The sequence below is a fragment of the Pseudorca crassidens genome, chromosome 3 (genome assembly GCF_039906515.1).
Source record: "Pseudorca crassidens isolate mPseCra1 chromosome 3, mPseCra1.hap1, whole genome shotgun sequence".
Taxonomy (NCBI): Eukaryota; Metazoa; Chordata; class Mammalia; order Artiodactyla; family Delphinidae; genus Pseudorca; species Pseudorca crassidens.
The window spans coordinates 34,223,014-34,244,881 of NC_090298.1; the positions used below are offsets into that span (position 1 = coordinate 34,223,014).

Genomic DNA, 21,868 nt, shown 5'->3' on the forward strand with positions numbered 1-21,868 from the left:
GTTGGAAAGGAGACATGCTGGAAACCTGCAGCTTCTGAAGAAGAAAAATAATTTAATAAAAGCATAATTCTGACGTTCGTCTTCTACAGCATGGCTTGGTTTTTGGATTGACATCTGAAATGCCTTGCCAGTCACTGAATGTGAAGGTGTTTGTCAGAGGTAGAGGGAAATTATAGCCTGTTATTTAGGATCCAGCCGAAGGGAAGTGAGGTGGAAGCAATAGGCAGTGAGTCAGTCACTGCAGTGGGAAACCCAGGTGCGAATATGGAGGCGGTCAATGTCCTCCTCAGTTCAAATAGAAGGGGAGCCACTGGGGATTCAGGCCTCTACAGGTGGAACATGACTTTTGGCTTGTTGGAACATAAATGTTAGTAAATAAACATAAAACAGAATAATCAGTCCATCTCTCTTCTAATCTCTGTTTTGGAAATCAGCATGGTGGTTTACCCAGGACAAACCCAGTTGCTTATTGAGTAAGCCACTTACTTTGATGCCATGCACACTCTCTGTTTGCTCATACTTTTCATACCACAAGGAAGCCTTTGAAACATAAGCACATTCCAGCTCCACAGTCACTTTGGGAAGGTGCCACCCTGCTTAGTTTAGCCTGGGAGATGCTGAAAGACTGTCTTGTTTATTCTCAGCATGTAATGAGTTGCAGATGGGAGTGAGTAAAGATTAAGGTGGAGAAAATAACTTCCTGGATCCTCCTGTTTTGATCTTGAATGTAATTCATTATATTAAAAAATTTTTATTGATTTACAATGTTGTGTTAGTTTCTGATGTACAGCAAAGTGATTCAGATATATATATTCTTTTTCAGAGTCTTTTCCATTACAGTTTATTACAAGATATTGAATATAGTTCCCTGTGCTATACAGTAGGACCTTGTTGTTTATCTATTTTATACATAGTAGTTTGTATCTGCTAATCCCAAACTCCTAATTTATCCCTCCCTCTCCTTCCCCTTTGGTAACCATAAGTTTGTTTTCTGTGTCTGTGAGTCTGTTTCTGTTTTGTAAACAAGTTCATTTGTATCCTTTTTTTAGATTCCGCATATAAATGATATGTGATGTTTGTTTTTCTCTGATTTAGTTCACTTAGTATACTTCATTATATTTTTTAAAGCAAGATCCTATATGTATATCAAATGAATAACAAAAACGTATTCTAAAGGCAATTTTAACTAATGCTTAGTTATCTGATCCTCTGCTTCCTCTGTTGGTATGTGTCTAGATATCTGAGATTTCTAAATCTACTCTGTTAACAGAAAATAATTTGAATGATAATAAAAGTAGCTCACATATATTAAGAACCTTTTATATACTAAGCACGTTTCAAGTGCTTTAAATAGAACTTTTTTTTAATAATAACCTAAGTATGTAGGTACTGTCATCTACTATTTTTACAGATGAGGAAACTGAGACAAAGAATGCTTAGTAGGGGCTTCCCTGGTGGCACAGTGGTTGAGAGTCTGCCTGCTGATGCAGGGGACGCGGGTTCGTGCCCCGGTCCGGGAGGATCCCACATGCCGGGGAGCGGCTGGGCCCGTGAGCCATGGCCGCTGGGCCTGCGCGTCCGGAGCCTGTGCTCCGCAACGGGAGAGGCCACAACAGTGAGAGGCCCTCATACCGCAAAAAAAAAAAAGAATGCTGAGTAATTTACCTACAATCACAGAGGTAGTAGATGACAACTATGGGGTCTGAACCCTAGAAGTGTGGCTCAGAGCCCTTGCAGCACGCTGTACTTAGGTGGGGTTAGAATGTGTATAAGCTTTGATAGGAATGAGTCAGTAGAGAAAGAAAAGTTGAAGCTGTAAGACAGGGAGTAATCAGTCAATTTAATTAGTCCTTTGAAGAGGTGAGAGGGTTAAGAAAAAAAAAAATGTCATGAAGAACCTAGGGGTAAGACAGGAATAAAGACACAGACCTACTAGAGAATGGACTTGAGGATATGGGGAGGGGGATGTGTAAGCTGTGACAAAGCGAGAGAGAGGCATGGACATATATACACTACCAAAGGTAATAAGGTAGATAGCTAGTGGGAAGCAGCTGCATAGCACAGGGAGATTAGCTTGGTGCTTTGTGATCGCCTGGAAGGGTGGGATAGGGAGGGTGGGAGGGAGGGAGACGCAAGAGGGAGGAGATATGGGAACATATGTATATATATAACTGATTCATTTTGTTGTAAAGCAGAAACTAACACATCATTGTAAAGCAATTATACTCCAATAAAGATGTTAAAAAAAAAAAGAGGTGAGAGGGAATGCAATACAGAAAAAAGACAGAGAAATTAGCCTTAGACAGGGGGAGGAACACCTGCACAGGAAAGGAAGTGAAAGACATTCGTAAGTCTGTAAATTTGTTAGCCAGAAGTGTAAGAAGTCTGTGTCTGATAGTGGGAATGTTTGTAAAGAAAGAAGTTTATCTTCTGAGAGTGAAGGAAATGATTGTAAGATTGGGGGATTGAGATGGGTGCAGAACTTTTGAAATAGATACTGTAGGGAATGGGAGAAAGAATTGGCTAGACATTTAGGGTTGCTGGAATGTATTGAGGATTCCACTGAGGTTGGAAATTATGAATGGACTTACAGTAACACCAATCGATAGTTGTGTGATTTTTCTATAGCAGTGCTAAGGTGCCTGGCTGCGAGCACTGAACAAAGGTTGAGTTTTTGCCTGGCAAATATGGTGGCAGAATATACCTAGGCAAGGTTCATTGGCAGGAGTTAGGTTCATTGGCAAGAGAATAAGAAGTCATGAGCCATGAAGCATAACTACAACATGAAGGAAGTGACAAAATGAAGGTGCTGATAGGTAAAGAGAAGGGAAAGTAAGTTGAAGGGCTGTCTCTATGAGGTTGAATAATAGATATGGCAATAATAGAATGAGTGTCAACAGAGTAAGAGATGTCAGAGTGTAGGATGTTTGAATTTGTGACTTCAGAGGAAGACTCAGTGTGGGGAAATTTCAGGATCTTAGCTGGAAGGAAGAGGGTATTAAAGAAAATTTAAGATCACACTACCTTGAGAAAGGATTCTTGTGGCTATGTGTAGAGTACATGGGAGTGAGGAGACGCTGAACTAAAGTTCTTAAGAGGCTTATCTGCATAAATCATGAATCAAGTATTTGAATTGTACACCTGAAGAAGAGAAAAAAATAGGCTAATTTTTTTTTTTTTTTTTTTGCATTGAAAGAAAGGTAGGTAACTTTTCTTTCTTGAGAGAAAAAACTAAATTCTGTGTCTGTCCAAAACCAAATAGGACTGAGACACTATCTAGTGACTCTAGAAATCTCTAGTACATTTTTATTTATTTATTTATTTATTATTATTATTTTTGCGGTATGCGGGCCTCTCACTGACGCGGCCTCTCCCGTTGCGGAGCACAGGCTCCTGACGCGCGGCCATGGCTCACGGGCCCGGCCGCTCCGCGGCATGTGGGATCCTCCCAGACCGGGACACCAACCCGTGTCCCTTGCATCGGCAGGCGGACTCTCAACCACTGCGCCACCAAGGAAGCCCCGTTCGTGCCCGGGTCCGGGAGGATCCCACATGCCGTGGAGCGGCTGGGCCCGTGAGCCATGACCGCTGAGCCTGCGCGTCAGGAGCCTGTGCTCCGCAACGGGAGAGACCGCGTCAGTGAGAAGCCCGCGTGCTACAAAAAAATTAATTAATTAATTAATTAAATAAAGTAATTAAAAAAAATAATGTCCTCTTTGTATTCAATAATAATAATGTCCTCTTTGTAGTTAAGAATAATAATATATTCTTCATTTTGACTTGAGCTGAATTTTTGCGTTTGACTTTTAAACAAACCAATTTCATAATATAATGAAAATAATGTTGGAATAAAAGGTATGGTTAAATCTATTTTTTCTTCTCTTCTGTCTTTCTTCTAGCATGAATGCCTAATTTTTAACATGGGTAGTGATGAAAGTATTTTTAATATTTTCTGGCATTTTGTTGAATTTCCTTCTAGTCTTTTTTTGACTGGGCATATACTTGCATATTTGTGGTTAATAGGATCTGTAAATATCACATTTACACTTGCTTTTTCATTTAACATGAACAATTTGTCCTCACACTCATCCTTTACGATGGCTGCATAATATTCTATTTTCTTTTTAGCATTTTTAAAAAAATTTTTATTGGGGTATAGTTGATTTACAATGTTGTGTTAATTTCAGGTGTACAGCAAAGTGAATCTGTTGTACATATACATATATTCACTCTTTTTTAGATTTTAGCTTTATTTTTAAAATGTATCATATTCATCATTTAAATTTTCTCTGTGTTTATTTATACTTTGATCTCAAATACAGATATGTATGGACATATAATAAAAACACAAATACTTGTGAAAGGAGAGTTACTGATCTGAATATTTATATAGAACAGACTGAGAGTCATATTTCATGTTGTTTTATTCTCATGGTGACTGACATTTTTAGCAAGATAGTTGCCTATGATTTAAAAAAAACTTAAGATTTTTTCATGAAGATTCAGATATATCTCTTTTCTTGAAAAATCAGATATCTGTCAGTGCTAGAACCTGTAGTAATATATAGGACTGTTGGATGGATTTGAGTGTTGGGTACCTTTTAGACCCTTTTAGACAGGGTGTGTGCTCACTTCTTCATTACCCCGCCTTCCACTGGATGCTTCCAACATTTATATTACTTGCCAGTCCTCTGTGGGCATTTCATTTTGACACTTGATCTAGGACAAAATAAAGGATAAAGAAATAGTAGTCTTCATGAATGCTGGAGCTGTCCCTTCTCAACCACATGTGGCTATCCTGTTGTCTGTTTTTAAATTTGTTTGGGATGACTTTTTCTTCTACCGTCTAGCATAGGAAAAACAATACCAATCTTAACATTTGTTCAAGTCGAACAGAATTAGAAATTTAAATCCACTACTGGATCACATAGAACATTTCAAAAACAAAGCCCCAGAGATCTAACTTTTTCATTTTCTTTATAGGTGAAAATAAATAATGATTTTAATTATGAATTTTACAATAGTACCTGGTCTTATGTAAAACATACATCAACAGAACATTCATCATCTAGTCAAGGACGCTTCCTCTTTTTTAGTTCTTCATCTTCTTCGCACAGTTACTCTTCAGATACTGAAGAAATCCTTAAGGAAAAGGTTAGTATGAAATATATTAGTTAACTTTTCCATATTTTACTGGTTTAGGTATTTCTAACATTAGAAGTGCATTTACTAAAAGAATCAGCTTTCATTTTTTAATTAGGGCATAGTATCTTCTTCAAAGAGATAATCCAATATATTTCTTTAAAAGGTATGGATTTTGTCTTGTTAATTCTCTTTGATAATACATTTATTTGCACTTTTTATTTTCTCATTGAAGTATCTGTTCTTATTTAAAAATCTAAAAAAAAACTTACTACTTTCAAATCTTCTAGTTAAAACTAGCCTAAATCTCTAATTCATGATTACTGATGCTACTATTTTAAGTATTATATACAATTTCAAAAATCCAATGAAATATGCTTCCGAAACACTAATACTAGAGTTTTTTAAAGAAGGTGCATGAAAATAAAAGATGTTAAAATACTTTATTACTTTGGAGATACCAACATTTTCATCCGAGGAGGTTAAAAGCCTTAATTTTAGATACTCTGTTGTATTGAGATACTAAAACTTTCATCATGGGCAACCTGAACAGTTGAAATGAATTGTTCTAATTGATTCACACTTACTGCTGAAGAATTTTTCAGGCTGATCATCATTCATAATATACATAATTCATCTCATTCTTAAAGTCAGTAACTTGATTAATAGATCACATAAGCGAGGTATAAAGGAATATAATTTTGTTTTATGACTAAGAAGTTGATTGTGGAAATATGAGCTGTAAAAACATTTATTATACCCATATTATATTGTTCACATAAGTGAGGATTTGGTGTAAGGTAGCTCTGTCTTGGACATGAAAAGATGCTTAGGAAGGGTTTAAAAGACCTCATTATAAAGTAGCTTACCCTGTAAATACTCCAGTATGGGAGATAAATTATATGGTCACCTTACCTATAAGTCATTGTTACGATTGTGGACTCTAGGGATATTATATCCCTGTTTGTGAGATTATTTAGCAGTTAACAATGTTGAATCTTTTTTCCTAGTTGAGGAGGGCATAACAACTTGGTCTTGGGGGTTTTAAAAGGTGTGTATAAAACCAGTTACCATGTCATCACTCAGATGTTATTTCTGTTTGGGATTCTGAAAATTCCTTAGATTGCTTCAAGTGGGTGGGCAGAAGAGACCTCATTATGCATCCAAAATAAAAATTCATTTAGTCTGCATTGATGGAGGTGGCTATTGATGGAGACATTGGACAAGGAACTATTTCCATTGCCTTTTAGTCTTCATCCTAAAACTCCTTTTACTCTTTCTTCTTCCTATAGAGTTATCAGTTGTTGGTTCTTCAGAACACTGTTGAAGTGGCTCAGTTTATCAATAACAATCCGGACTTTTTACAACTTGCTGAGTCATTCTGGAAGGAACTCTCCTACCTTCCCTCTCTGTATGACTACAGCGCCTATCGAAGACTGATCGACCAGTATGGGACACATTATCTTCAGTCTGGGTCCTTAGGAGGAGAATACAAAGTTATCTTTTATTTGGACTCAGAAAAAATGAAACAAAGCGGTAGAGTATTAAAAATATTGTTATATACAAGCATCGCAGGGATTTTAATTAGTAGTTAAACTTTAGAGCTTTGAAATATGACAAATAGAGATTAAATTGCAAAAGAATCCAAAATTGCAAGAATCTGTTATACTCTACTCAGAATCTTCCAGGGTTTAAGAAAAAGCCTGCCTACTCGTTTGGATAGTACCCTGAAGTGAGAGTTAAGCCATTATCATTATTGCTATCTCTAGAGGGTGTTGATTGGATTTTTAGAATACTTTTTAGTCTTCTCCGTTTCTCAGATTAAGTAATATTCCTCGAGGAAAACTAATGAGGAGTTTACTGATATTGCAGAAATCAAAACGTTTCAATGAAGTCTTTTCTTATTTACCTCTGTTCTTTACCACTCACATTCCTTTAAAAAAAATCTGCTCTGGATATCGTGAGTTTGCTTACTACCTAAAAGTTGTAACAATAGCTTAAATTTATTGGATGCCTTCTTCTAGACAGGCAGGTTGCCTATGTTAGCAATAATCCTCACTGCTACCGAGTGAAATCCAAGGGCATACTGATTGTAAGCCGGTCTAACTGGCTCCAGCATCAACTTAGCTTTTTCCTTACGCTATGTTGCTGCAGGAATTGCCTGCTTTTTATTAGACTCAGGGCACGCTACTGAGTTCATACTTGGTTGACTTCACAGTGAGAGGATGTTCCTCACCAGCTGCTGCCATGTTGGAGAAGAGTGTGTATCCTAGTATCCATTCCTCCTTTCCAGAGACCTTTTGGCTTATTTACGTTCCAAGTCCAACCTGCTCCTTTCCAACTTTGTCCTGAAGCTCGTGGCCACACTTGCTTCTCTATCCCAAATCATCTTGTTAGCATCTTACTCTTCAGTCAAGGCTTTCTTACCACCTTGAAGGAGAGTAAGACTGCTTACCTGAGATTCAGAGGAGGTCTTGTAGCCTTCTCTTGTGAGTGAACTACAATATTTTTCTGTGTTTCCATTGACTATTTTTTTTTTCTATTGGGCTTAATTTTTACCAGTTAAGATTTAATTAGAATGTGAGCTTTTCCAACCTCAGCAGGTTGGAAATGAATGCACAAGCACAGGTTTTTGTAGCAACAACAGAGGGAATATTTCTTTGAGGAATTAATCCAGAAAGGGGCTTGATCTAAACTCAGTTTCATGACCATTTTTTTTTTCTTTAACGCTTAAAAAGAAACGAAGAGGATTTTTTTTTTTAAGCTTTCTGAGTTGGTAAAAAAATTTTGAGTAAAAATTTTACTCTTGAGCAGTTTTTATTCTTAAAAGTTTTAAGTGAAATTAATCAAGGATTCTGGGATATGTTATATGCCCCCAATTGTTCTTTAAGAAATACTGAGTTTGTAATAATATAGTTAGTAAAATTACATAAAAATATATTTCTACCCTTTATTATTTTCTATCCTCTTTTTAAAAAATGCATTGGCAAAACTCCATTTGATAATGAGTAGAAATTGTAACCATCTAAGATTATATGTCATAGGAAGAAAATGTAGAAACCGGAGATGTTAAAGATGGAGAGACTGAGGCACTAGAACTAAGATTTTGGGAATTAATTGCTGTAGAACCAGAACCCAGCTTTTGGGGTCTCCAGTGGGTGGGCTGGAGGCCATTGCACATCTACTTTTACCTACTTGCCTTATGCCTGAGAAGCTGACTGCAGTTGGGTAAAAGGTATCACTCTGTGAAGTGCTCAGTTTTTGCTCCCTCCACTGTTTCACCCACCCCCACCCTCTGGTCAAAGTTAATAGAAGCCAAGAGCAGCTGATCCATTTGAATGTAATTTTCAGACATGTGATGCTTTACCCCTAAATATAATGCATGTATCGTATTTTGTTTATAACAAACATCAAATATCACTTTTTCTGCCCCTTGACCCTTCTAGAGCACTTGAAAATGCACGTATAGTATATTTTTGATTATATGGCCCCAGTGATAGGAAACAACCTCTTATGCCACTCTCACACCTGGCCAGCATCTCAAAGGAGATTTTCAACAAATGTGGAAACTAAGCACCTTTAAAATTTTTCTCCCCAGCTTTTGATTCAGAGAAGAAGAAGAAATGTGCTTCCTCACATATCAAGTTTTTGTTTAAATCATCAGAACACGCATGCAAGGAGATGGAAGAGGCCTTAAAATCGGCTGCAGGTAAATGAGAAGGGGGTAATTTTCATTACAAACTTACCTCCATCCCTCTTTCTTGTGGTTAATTCCTGGTCTCCAAGGGCCTTTGAAATTCTAGCGGGTGTTCTATTTTGTGTTTTTGAAATACTTGGTTATTTTTACCTCTGATCTCTCTGTCATATGTCATGGCGGTGATCCATCATGCAGAGTGGAAACTTCACTGGGTACCTCTGTGTCCTGTAACTATGTCCTCAGTGAACACCATCTTTGTTTCCTGTGAGGAAGGTTGACAAACAAGCCTAGAAAAATGACAGCAAGAGGAGAAGCTTCAGTTTCACTCTGTGACATGGGTGCTCAGTGCAGTTAAAAGTTTTTGGTGCATGGTGGTGGTGGTGACGGTGGTGGCAGAGTGCGGGAGGTGGTGTGTTAGTCTTGAGTGATTGAAGAAGGAACTGGAAGGGTAAGCTGATTTAGACTGTGTCTAGATGCCGTGTTAGGGAGTTTGGGTTTCATCCTGATGGCAAGGGATGCCGTTAATACAGGGAGTGATTAAACGAAAGATGACAAATATAAAGTTGTAGCGAGAGAAGAGGGACCGCAAAGGAATAATCTGATAGGATAAGAACCAGAAAAGATGAGTAACGTGGAAGGTAGAGGAGAAGAAATCGACAGCGAGAAATGCTACAGCGAAGTGACGTAAGAGGAGGTCTGAAGACTTCATTGGATTTGGTGATTAAGACTTAATTGCCTTAAAATGAAGAGATTCTTAGTGTAGTAGGGATGGAAATGAGACTGTGGTGCATTGTGTGAAGCCATGGAGCAGCATTAGAGCTCAAGTTCTCTTGGGGTGATGGCAGAAATTGGGATGAAGGAGAAGACTGACCCAGGTGCTAAAGTCCTCATCGAGGAAGTGAGGATCCTTTAGTAGATGACTGCAAGAAGGAGGGAGACAGAGTGTTAAGCCAGGCTTAATTCCTCATTCACTTACTTTATTCATCAACTATTTATGGAACCTATAGTGCACGCAGAAATTGTTCTAGGCACTGGTGATGCAGCAGTGAATATGCCAGGAAAAGTGCCTGTCTTCTTGGACCTGACATGACAAAGGAGGAGGACAAGTTTCTGAACAACATGGAAATACACTGATCTGGAAATAGAAATGAAAGTGGGAGCTTTGAGAAGTTGTTGACATCAGTTATCAGTTGGGCTGGTGATTGGAAGCTGCTTTCTGATTTTATTTTATTTTAATTTTGCTTTGTTTTATCTTATTTTATTTTATGTTTAACAAACATGTAGCACTTATGATGTGCCCAGCACAATTTTAAGTGATTTACAAAAATTAACCAATGTACTCCTACCTAAGAACTGGGTATTATTCATATTTCCATTTTACCGACAGGGACACTGAGGCACAGAAAGGTTGCCCAAGACCACAGTTGGGGTCAGGCACAAGATTCCAATGTCTGGCTTCACAATCTGGGCCCTTCACTGTTGCCCCAGGCTGATTGTCTAGGGGAAGAGGGCCAGCTGGAGCACAGAGCTCACTGAGGTGTAGAGAGAGAGGCTACAGGCTTAAAAATAAATATAAAAGCTGATTTCTTAGACTCTGTAGTTTGTAAACAAGCATGTCAGTTTAGGTGGTGATTCTCAAATTTTGGTATGCAAGAGGATTACCTGGGGCAGCCTGTTCAAATGCTGAGTACTTGACTTTTCTCTCAGCTACGTCCTATGTCTTGGCTGGAGCTCAGAAATCTGCAGTCATTCTAGGTGATTCTGATTCCAGTAGTTCAGGGACTGAACTTGGCAATACACTGCATTAAAAGTGTGACTATTTGCATTTTAAAATGTAACTAACAAGGAAGATGAGGAAGCACTCAGGCAGTTCTTTAAAAATATGAGACTTTAATAACTTCTGATGATAAAAGTGTAATTTTTGAATTTGCAAAATTTTATGAAAGTGTTATGAAATTGCAAAATTTAATTAAAAAAAGGAAATGAAAATCAACGTAAGTCTGATCAGTGAGTTAAGAACTTCTGGTCATGACCACTGTGGAAATCAATTAGACACGGAGATGAAAATATTTCTGAAATTATAAGGCACAGAAATGAGAAAAAGGATTTGATTAGTATTCAAACATTTTAGAACACTTTTTATGTGTTAATATATGCCTGTTAATAGCATTTTGGTTACTGTTAGTATTCCAGATGCAATGAACTTTTTCCTTCCAACATTTTCTTATGAAAATTTTCAAACATACAGAAAAGTTGAAAAAACATAGTAAAAAACGCCAACGTACCCACCTCTTACATGCAATAATTATTATTTTGATGTTTTGATATATATATATCTACATATAGTATTTATAATGTTGCCTGTTTAGCAATGCATAAATATATATTTAAAATATTTGTGATATTTGCTGAACCATTTGGAAGTTTCAGATGTCATGATGTTTCATCCTTAAATACATGCATGTATCTTCTAAGAAACAAGATAGTCACCTGTATAACAAAATTTCTTCTTACACTAAGAACATTAAGAATATGAATAATAATTTCTTAATAATCATCTACTGTTAGGTAATGGTTGTGTCTTTTTTCTTTTCTCTCTTAATAGATATTATTTTTTTGAGTAGTTTTAGATTCACAAAACAATTGAGCAAAAAGTACAGAGAATCCCTATATCCCTGCTGTCCCTGCAGGCACAGCCTCCTCCGTTATCAGCATCCAGGCCTTAGTGGTCCATTTGTTACAACTGATGAACCTACACTGACACATAATAATCACCCAAAGTCCATAGTTTACATGAGGGTTCACTCTTGTACATTCTGTGGGTTCGGAGAAAGGCATAATGACATGTATCCATTATAGTATACAGAGCAATTTCACTGCCCTAAAAGTCCTCTAAAGATCCTAAAAATCCACTAAAAATATTAAAAATCCCTCCTACCCCACTTCCTGGCAATCACAGGTATTTTTACTCTCTCCATAGTTTTGCCTTTTCCAGAATGTCATACAGTTGAATGGGTTGTGTTACTTCATTGACTTTCAATTTCATATGCTCATTCTCATTTCATTTGTGCATCCAGACTTATTTCGTTTGATTTCTCCTTGAGTAGGAACTCAGGGCAATGTGTTACGAGGGGTCCCATTTGTCAGAGGGGGACGTCCTGGCCTTGTGTCTGGCCTTAGTTACCTGGAACTGGACAACCCTGCTGGAAACAAATTGAGATATTCTCGCTGGGCAGGATCTGTGACTGAACTTCCGCAAATCATAAAACAAAAGGTATGTGACACTCTGTTGAAAGCACCAGAAAGCAGTCATATTTATTTGCACTGGGAAAATGAGATTAAATTAAGGTGGTTAAACAGAGGAGGCTGTAATTAGTGTTTTCTGTATCCCAGTTATGTTTTGTATAGTAAAATGAATGCATACATAATAGGAAACAAGTTTCATTATCTTGTATGTCCATATTTCAGTTGTAAAGGTTAAATGTCTTGTAAATCCCAAGAGAAATTAATGCTAAAATTTGCATTTCAAGCTTTTGACCTAAATTTGATTATGTTTTCCTTGGTCCCTGATTCAGAGGAGTTATAGATTCTTGCAAGAGGAAGGCATTTAAGGGCTTGCCTAGTGTTACATTTGTCAGATCACCTTTCTTCCTGTGGCCATGGCTTGTAGGCTCCTGGTCATGCAAATTAGTTCTAAAAAGATAGAATCAATTTGGCTGGCAGAATTTTAGGACGTTTTATCGGCACAGTCAGTTCTTTTATAACACAACATATGTGTTCCTAAAAATCAGAGAGCTAGGCAAAATTGCACAATAAAGACCACAGGGCTTATGGGAAAAAATGTGTTAGGAACACAACACTCAAAAACTTTTGTGACACTCATTAAAAAAAAAAAGAGGCACCAATAAAAACAGTAGCAGTTTTATACATGTTTAATTGCTAAGGAATGCACGGACTACGATAAAGGTGGCACGTTACCTAGGAGAGGATCTGAAGCTTGCTGGGTGATGGGAGGTTACAGATGGTGAATTATTGTGAAGTGGTAGAAGGAGCGCTATCAGAAATGACAGACAGTCGTAACACCATTTGTGGTTGGTGTGGTTTATTATACAGGTGGTGAACTAGATGGGTGTTTGAGATGTGTGCTTGTGTGTGGGTGTTTTGTGTATTCTTATGCAGCTTGGTTCAGTTGTGTGCAGTTTTCTGTGTTCACCCCGTGTTTCTTATGGACAAAATTGTACATAAGAAAACACAAAATTTATGATATACTCATTTTATTTTTTAATATCTCAATCTCGATGGAACAAATTCACATTTTCAAAATACATGTTATAGCAGAAGTGATTATATAATCTATTCCCTGCCACAGGAGTCAGGCAGTGTCCCAGGTCCAACCTGACGTGGTTTTTTTTTTTGGGTTTTTTTTGTGGTACACGGGCCTCTCGCTGTTGTGGCCTCTCCCGTTGCGGAGCACAGGCTCCGGACGCGCAGGCTCAGCGGCCATGGCTCACAGGCCCAGCCGCTCTGCGGCATGTGGGATCTTCCCAGACCGGGACACGAACCCGCGTCCCCTGCATCGGCAGGCGGACTCTCAACCACTGCGCCACCAGGGAAGGCCCAACCTGACTTTTGAGATTAAGAAACTTGGACACATTTATAAACTCAAAAGTTACGAGTGCTCCTCAGGTACCCTCCTGACACCATACTGAGCCCAGTTGCCTCCCAATAACAGTGACAGTGGGAGGGGCAGTTTTTCCTGGGAAGTCTTACCTTAAAGTGTCATTCATTAATATTCAAAATGATCTATTTTCATTGTCAGTATCTCATACAAATCTTTAAAAATCCTAAATTGTTGTTTAGGGTAAAAAACAGACATTCTTTTCCATTCTCAACTATGTGCTTTCCCACATAGGACTGTAACTGTCATAGCTATGTTAACTTATTAGTTGGACAGGAAAGGGACAGAGAAAGAAGAGACATGTTACAGGTAGATAACCATGCAATGCTGTTCAGTTCAGAAGAGCTTGGGCAGAGATGGAGGGCAATGTGACCCTTTGAGCTAATCTCCGTACTCGCAGTGGTGCTCTAGCCAACTCACTCAGACTCTCTCAAGAGCCAATGGTGCAGGTCTCTTCCCAGCTCCGTGCTCAGGGACATCATGGTGGTAGCCTGAAACTGGCCATGGTGAGAGTAGTTACACTGCAGAAATTAGCAAAGGCTACAAATGAGAGCCTTTTTGTTCCTGGGAGAGCAGATTGTTAGAGCTTAGCCAATCCATCTCCGGTCTTGAAGTTGCTCTTCATCAGAACTGTCCAACACAGAGCGATAATGCCTACCTGTTTTAAATTTCTTCAGGGATAGAGAATCATAGTCTCCATTAGAGATATGTTAAGTATCTCAGAGTCAGGATATTTAATCTCAAATTTAATTGCATTTGCTTCTTTACTGTAATTTCCTTTTCTTCTATCCTCTGCAGGAGTGGAAATGTGTTGTCTTCAAAATAATCTTTCAATAACTAGAAAATGAACATCCTGTTGGTTTTTTAAAATTTTATGTATGCACATAAAATACAAAAAAATATTCCCTCCCTATCTGTTTCTAATTTTCCCTAGGTTTGTCTTGTAAAGGTAGTGAATTGCTTTCTCTTTTTATTTGAACAAGAAATAGTTGGAATTAAGATAAGAGTGGCTTTTGATTTTGTTTTAGTAGAGATTGAGCCAAAATGCTGAAAGGAAAATATTCTCGCTCCAAACCCTGATTACTGACCGTGATGTCTTTATCTGTGTAGCTGACACCTTTGTATGAGCTGGTAAAGGAAGTACCCTGTGCCTCTGTGAAAAGGCTATACCTGAAACGGGCCATTGAGGAATATCTCGATGAATTTGACCCCTGTCATTGCCGGCCTTGTCAAAATGGTGGCATGGCCACTGTGAAGGGGACCCAGTGTGAGTGCCATTGCAAACCATACACGTTTGGTGTGGCGTGTGAACAAGGAGCCCTCGTAGGGGATCAAGCAGGTCAGTGTGCTGCATTCTCTCAAGTTATGCTGGACACAATGAAAAGGGAATTACCCTTTCCCTCTGGCCTCTGAGAGTGTGCTTCCTCGGGTATGGAGAAGGGGAAGTCTCATAAGGCTTTGAATATGTCTCTCCCTCCCTATTCAACCTCCGAGTTGTAGCTACTGAGGTCGGGTCCTTTGCTATCTCTCTATTTTCCCATCTGAACTAACAGAACTGCCTTCTACTCTCCACTCTCCATTAGAACAGATTTATGCCTGAAACACCTTCCATCCTTCCATAGTCACCTCAGTAAGGTTTTGTCATAACTTAGGTCTACAGAGCTTGTGTCTGCACTGACTAACCTTTCTGGTGGCAAGCTCTTGGAAACACCTCTATTTCTATTTTGTGTTATGTCCCACCAATCAATCATTCACAAATATTTGTTGAACATTGGCTGTGTGCTCAACAGTGAATTTGGTGTTTTAAGTATTTAGTATGTGAAGTTCACTTTATGAGTAGGCAAAGTATGAGATGATTTGTGTATATTTATTTTTATATTCATTTGTGTGTCTCTCTCCTCTAGAAAGCTTACTTCTTAAATTCGGAACTGTTTGATTCCTTTGTTTATTCCCACAGCCTGACATAGTGCTTGATTCATAAAGTCACTTAATAAATGTTTGATAAATGAATAAGTACATGACTAAACCACGGCTGCTTATAGACAAGCATCAAGAAAGCATCGTTGCCTCCAAATGTCTCCCCAAGTGGCCTGTCCTGGTAAACTAAAATGCCACCACTGCGATTCTTTCCTTTGAGGCTTAGATTTACAGCTATTTGATAAAATGGAAGCTCCCCCTGCTGGTGATGAGTGGAGTAGCAGTCATAATACCTCAAGCTCTTATTACCTACTATTAACATACTCAGGGGACTATATTATTAACTCGATTTCTAATTGTGGAAGAAAGGGTAAGGAAGATCATGGGAAAAATTATTTTAGTTTTTTTGTGTGTGATACTGAGGAGTGGCTGTGGAGGGAAGAGGGATGTAGGTCACACAGTAGAAATAGCTAAGGAGCAGTAAACACACCCATCTATTATCAGAAGTAATGCTTTGGCGGAATAGTTCCTGAGATCAGTTTCTAACTAGGAAAGCAAAGCTCTTAGAATATGCTTCAAATTCTCTCTAATGTCCTCCAAGGAATATGATGGGAAAAATACTAAAACCTGTGAGCTGTGAACCAGCCCTGAGGTAGAAGGTGGCCAGAGCAAGTTGAGGAGGTGCCTGTAGATTGAAGAAGGGTGCTGACAGGAGGTAGAAGCATTTTTCCTACTTACATATTTCCTCATCTTGTACAGCACCAGCCCTGGGGTTGGCAGCCTGGAGTACCCAGTAGACCAGGGGTCCCCAACCCCCGGGCCATGGATGAGTACCGGTCCATGGCCTGTTAGGAACCGGGCTGCACAGCAGGAGGTGAGTGGCAGGCGAGGGAGCGAAGCTTCATCTGTATTTATAGCTGCTCCCCATCGCTCTCATTACCACCTGAGCTCTGCATCCGGTCAGATCAGCAGCGGCATTAGATTCTCATAGGAGTGCAAACCCTCACAGCATGAACTGTGCATGTGAGGGATCTAGGTTGTGCGCTCCTTATGAGAATCTAACGCCTGATGATCTGAGGGGGAGCTGAGGGGGAGATGCTAGTGCTGGGGAGCGGCTGCAAATACAAATCATCATTAGCAGAGAGGTTCGACTGCACAGAGACCATAACAAATCAATTGCTTGTAGACTCAGATCAAAACCCTATCAGTGAGTGGCAAGTGAGAACAAGCTCAGGGCTCCCACTGACTCTGCATTATGGTGAGTTGTATAATTATTTCATTATATATTACAATGTAATAATAATAGAAATAAAGTGCACAATAAATGTGATGCTCTTGAACCATCCCCAAACCGTCCCCTCCTCCCCAGTCCGTGGAAACATTGTCTTCCATGAAACCGGTCCCTGGTGCCGAAAAGGTTGGGGACCACTGCAATAGACTATGCTCTTCTCATGCCCAATCACTGCTTTAACATTAGGAACTTATTTGCCTTACTAAGAGACTGTGGGGTGATAAAAAGAGCCTGGACTCAGCCATAAGACCAGGTTACAGTCTGGATATGGTTCTTGCCCACCAGTACAGCATTGTGCATATCACTTAACCACTTTGTCTTGGATTCCACACCTATCAACTGAGAATGTTAACAGACCTCTTGGTCACCTCCATTCGTTCTTGTGAGAATTAATGAATGATAAAATGCATGTGAAAGTGCTTTGAAACCGTTGTAAAATAATAAACAAATTTAAGGTAGTATTGCAAGAAGTTCGTTAATGCAGCCTTAATACGGGCAATCCTAGTCAGTGTGCAGAGACAGTCTGGCCACCGTGGAGACCTCAGTGAACAGAGTGAAGGTAATAAACCCCAGATCGTCCCCTCCCCCAATAACCACATAATAGGAAGCTTAGCTCACTGAACTCTGAAATCTTCCTCTCCAAGTACTCTCTGAACCATGTCTCTCTTATTTACAGGAGGGGTTGATGGAGGGTGGAGCTGCTGGTCCTCTTGGGGCCCCTGCGTTCAAGGGAAGAAAACAAGGAGCCGAGAATGCAATAACCCACCTCCCAGTGAGGGTGGGAAATCCTGCATTGGAGAAACGTCAGAAACCAGACAATGCGAAGACCAGGAGTTGGAGCATTTGCGGTAATAGAGACCAGACCTCCTGGCAATTATGTAAAACTCAGTGCCCTCTACAGTAAGCACGGAATACACGACTGCTGCTATTGAAAGATTTAAACCTTAAATGGTGATTTTTATCAGGGAGTGCTGTGCTCTTAGCATTGGGGTCAGTTGAAGGAGAGGCGTACTGTGGCCAATTTGCACTTGTGTGCTTCAAGCTTTCCTGACGCAGGTGTTACAAAAGGGTGGGGAACTGGAAGGCAGTCTGCTTCAGTGGATGCGAGCAGCAGCTTTGGCATCAGGCAGACCTGCCACCTACTTGCTCTGTGAACTTGGGCAAGTTACGATAAAAATAGTGGATACAATGATAATAGGATATTGCCTGAGGTTAAGAATATAAAGTGATTTGTACTGTGCCTGGCATGTAGTAGGCATTCACTAATAGTTGCATTATTTTTCAGATATACCACTCCCTCTTTTTTTTTTTTTTTTTGCGGTACGCGGGCCTCTCACTGCTGTGGCCTCTCCCATTGCGGAGCACAGGCTCCGGACGCGCAGGCTCAGCGGCCATGACTCACGGGCCCAGGTGCTCCGTGGCATGTGGGATCTTCCAGGTCAGGGGCACGAACCTGTGTCCCCTGCATTGGCAGGCGGACTCTCAACCACTGCGCCACCAGGGAAGCCCCCACTCCCTCTTATTTATTTACTTTGGACTAAGCATGAAGCATACATTTGAGACAGCTAACATCTTCACTGATTAGCCCAGGTGTCTGATACTAACTTCCTGTTTGCCAGGACCTTGCAAAAGCTATCTTCAAAAATGCTTCATTGCTGGACTTCTCTGGTTGTCCAGTGGTTGAGAATCCGCCTTCCAATGCAGGGGATTGCGGGTTCGATCCCTGGTCAGCAACTAAGATCCCACATGCCACAGGGCAACTAAGACCCGACACAGCCAAAAATCAATCAATTAATCAATATTAAAAAAAAAAAGCTTCGTTGCTGAATCATACCCCTGGGTTAGAGTTGTTTATGCCACACCCCACTCTTTAATACTGTCCTTATTAACCTTTTCTGATCAAGTATTGGCAAATATTTTAGAAAGATAATTTGAAGGTCATGTGAGTTGAGGAAATGTGTAAGATGATTGGGTATCCGGTATTAGCATAGGGAGGTGAGACGCCTTATTCCTTATTCCTAGGGTGCTTTGTAATCCAACAATAACCAATATCTCTTGGCCGAGGAAGCTGGCAAACATACGGGATTCTGGTAGGAGGGACCAGAGAAGCTCATCAAGATTAGGAGCCCGGGCTTCCCTGGTGGCGCAGTGGTTGAGAGTCCGCCTGCCGATGCAGGGGACACGGGTTCGTGCCCCGGTCTGGGAAGATCCCACATGCCGTGGAGCGGCTGGGCCCGTGAGCCATGGCCGCTGAGCCTGCGCGTCCGGAGCCTGTGCTCCGCAACGGGAGAGGCCACAACAGTGAGAGGCCCGCGTACCGCAAAAAAAAAAAAAAAAGAAAAGATTAGGAGCTCGACTACTGGAGACGAGGGAGGACAAGCCCTGCACACACCCTGATCTTGTCAGAAACCCCACCCTTGGACTGTTGTTATAAACCCCTCATCAAATCCTCTGGCAGGGATGGCAGGGGGACACACATAGTTTTTCAAGGCAGGAGCCCGCTGTATCCCCCTTTGCCTGGCAAAGTACAAAAGCTATCCTTTTCTACTTCACCCAAAACTCTGTCTCTGAGATTTGATTCGGCATTGGTGTACAGAGATGCCGAGATTTTGGCATCATAATCATGATAACAATGACATCTATCATTAAACAATGATTTTCAGCAGTGCCTCTGAGGTCACTCTACACCAGTATTATCTCCACTCCAGAAACAGGAAATCTGAGGGGAAGCCTTACAAATAGCCTGTGAATGTTGCCGCCTTCTGAGCTGAGTTCCTTACATTCTTGCCACACACTGAGGAAACTCAGATGTGAGGTATAAGCATAACTTTCCTTTTTGTACTAAGGAAGAAGAGGATATTTCCTCTCCTCTGAGCACCAAGAAGAGTGAGAATTCTCTCAGTGCTTCCCTTAGGATGCTGCTGTCCATCCAGCTTTATGTCTACAGGCAGAGGAAATATGCCCACGGAGGGAGAGTTCTCCTCAGAGACCCTCATCTTCCCAGAGATCTGTGCCCTTGAAGGCAACATTCTCCTCCTACCAGAATCTCATATGTTTGCCAGCTTCCTCAGCCAGGAGATATTGGTTATTGTTGGATTATGAGGCACCCAAGACCCAGGAATAAGGCATCTCACCTCCCTATGCTAATACCAGACACCCAAGCATCTTACACATTTCCTCAACTCACATGATCTTCAAATTATCTTTCTAAAATATTTGCCAGTACCTGATCAGAAAAGGTTAATAAGGACAGTATTAAAGAGTGGGGTGTGGCATAAAGAAGTCTAACCCAGGGGTATGATTCAGCAATGAAACATTAAAAAAATTTTTTTTAAAACATTTATTTTTAAGTTGTATTTATTTAATTTATCCTTGTTGTACCGGGTCTAGTTGCAGCATGTGTGCTCCTTAGTTGCGGCATGTAGGATCTAGTTCCCTGACCAAGCATCAAACGCCAAGTCCCCTGCGTTGGAGGGTGAATTCTTAACCACTGTACCACCAGGGAAGTCTCTCTGGTCCCTTTAATGTCGCCTCAGGTGGTTGCTTGGATGCTTCTCCCTTGATTAGCAACTGTTCACATCTGCCCTTTGGAACTCAGGGAAGGTCATGGAGGCTGGAGTCTTGCCTACAGGAAACGGGGAATGAAAAAAGGCCTCTGTGACTTGGAGCCCCACAGGGCCCTGCTCGGTTTCAATTACTGTGAGCTCCCCTAGAGATTGCCTTGTGAGAGGTAGAAATAGCACGATTTTAGGAGCTTAACTAGACATGAATCCAGCCCTGGTATTTTTTACTCTATAACCTTGGACAAGTTATTCAAACTTCCTGAGCCTTTCTCCACATATCTCATGGAGTTACTGTGAGTGTGAATTGAGCTGAGGCACATTTGTCGAACATCTGTCAAGATGCCTAGCACATAGTAAGCACTCAGTCAAAAATAGTTATTATTTTGTGTTACCTCTCGCAGGATCACAAACTTGAATTCCCTTATTTTCAATACAGAATTAATTTTGTGTTAAAGGTATTTAAGAACCAAATAGCAGGAGAAAAAGTGGGTGTGAGACAGGTGACCTGTAGGAATCACATAAATCATGTGTGTTGTCCAATGGCTTTATTTCTTTTTCTTTTGTTTGTTTTCCATACTACTGATCTGGTAGTTATCTTTTGGAAGCGTGAGTTGATATGTGTTTTCTATCATGAGATGTGATCAGATATTGTATTCTGAGAATGACAAAAACATCACATCACAGAGCAGTGTCCACTACTTACTTCAGCTGCAAATGAAAAATTCACTGTGCTGTAAAATATTTGTTAAATTGTGGAAAATCCATCATGTTAATTATGTTTTGTTTCCTTTTCCTTTCAGATTGCTTGAACCACATTGTTTTCCTTTGTCTTTGGTTCCAACAGAATTCTGTCCATCACCTCCTGCCTTGAAAGACGGATATGTTCAAGTTGGTTATAAAAGATACTTTTTTCCTTTACATACACTGTTCATTCCAAGTTCTAGCTCTCTACTGATGTCATAATCTGCTTCCTCCTTCCATGATGAAACAGTGCTAAAAACATTTTATGTGTGCGTTTTAGTTTAGCAGTGAGGGTTTTAGTTTGTGAGTTTTCTTCTTTGGCCCAAGGTGGTTAGAATTCTTCAGGAGGTAATATATCTCCTGCGGTAAAGGAAATCAATATCGCCACCCAATGAATTAGAAATGTAACCATGCCAGAGGGTAGCTAAACATTTCCATTCTGAACACGAAAGTAGGAATCTATAAGCAAGTTTTTCAGCATAGAGAACTTACCTGGTTCTTTTCACTGCAAGGAGTCTTTTTAAATTTTTCATAAATACAAGGGTTGGGGTAAAGCATTAGGTTTATTCCAGGGGCCAGTAAGACATTTAGCCAGTGTCTGGTGAGATATGGGTCACTGTATTATACTTGAGCAATTTTCTTGTTCAGGAAGGAGCACAAGTCATCTGCCATTTGTCATTCTGGGAAATTAATATGGCTTTGGGGCCATATTAATTTGTGTGCTCTTCTTACTACTTCTTACGATGAGGCTTTGGCTCCAAACACCAGGAAGTATCTCTTCATGGTACATAGGAGCTATTGTTCATCAGGATTTTCTCAGTGCCACCAGCCTTGGTTTC

At 40.1% G+C, this 21,868-nt stretch overlaps 1 protein-coding gene across 3 annotated transcripts in view; it reads left to right on the forward strand.

Annotated features, from left to right (window-relative positions):
* C7 (complement C7) overlaps positions 1-21,868 on the forward strand; it is a 54,889-nt gene that overhangs the window by 17,668 nt on the left and 15,353 nt on the right. For all 3 annotated transcript variants that reach the window (XM_067730595.1, XM_067730596.1, XM_067730594.1), the window contains exons 7-13: positions 4,984-5,154; positions 6,435-6,678; positions 8,741-8,851; positions 11,947-12,113; positions 14,628-14,856; positions 17,402-17,573; positions 21,089-21,176. In XM_067730595.1, coding sequence (XP_067586696.1) covers positions 4,984-5,154; positions 6,435-6,678; positions 8,741-8,851; positions 11,947-12,113; positions 14,628-14,856; positions 17,402-17,573; positions 21,089-21,176 — 1,182 coding nt within the window. The remainder of the gene's footprint in view (positions 1-4,983; positions 5,155-6,434; positions 6,679-8,740; positions 8,852-11,946; positions 12,114-14,627; positions 14,857-17,401; positions 17,574-21,088; positions 21,177-21,868) is intronic.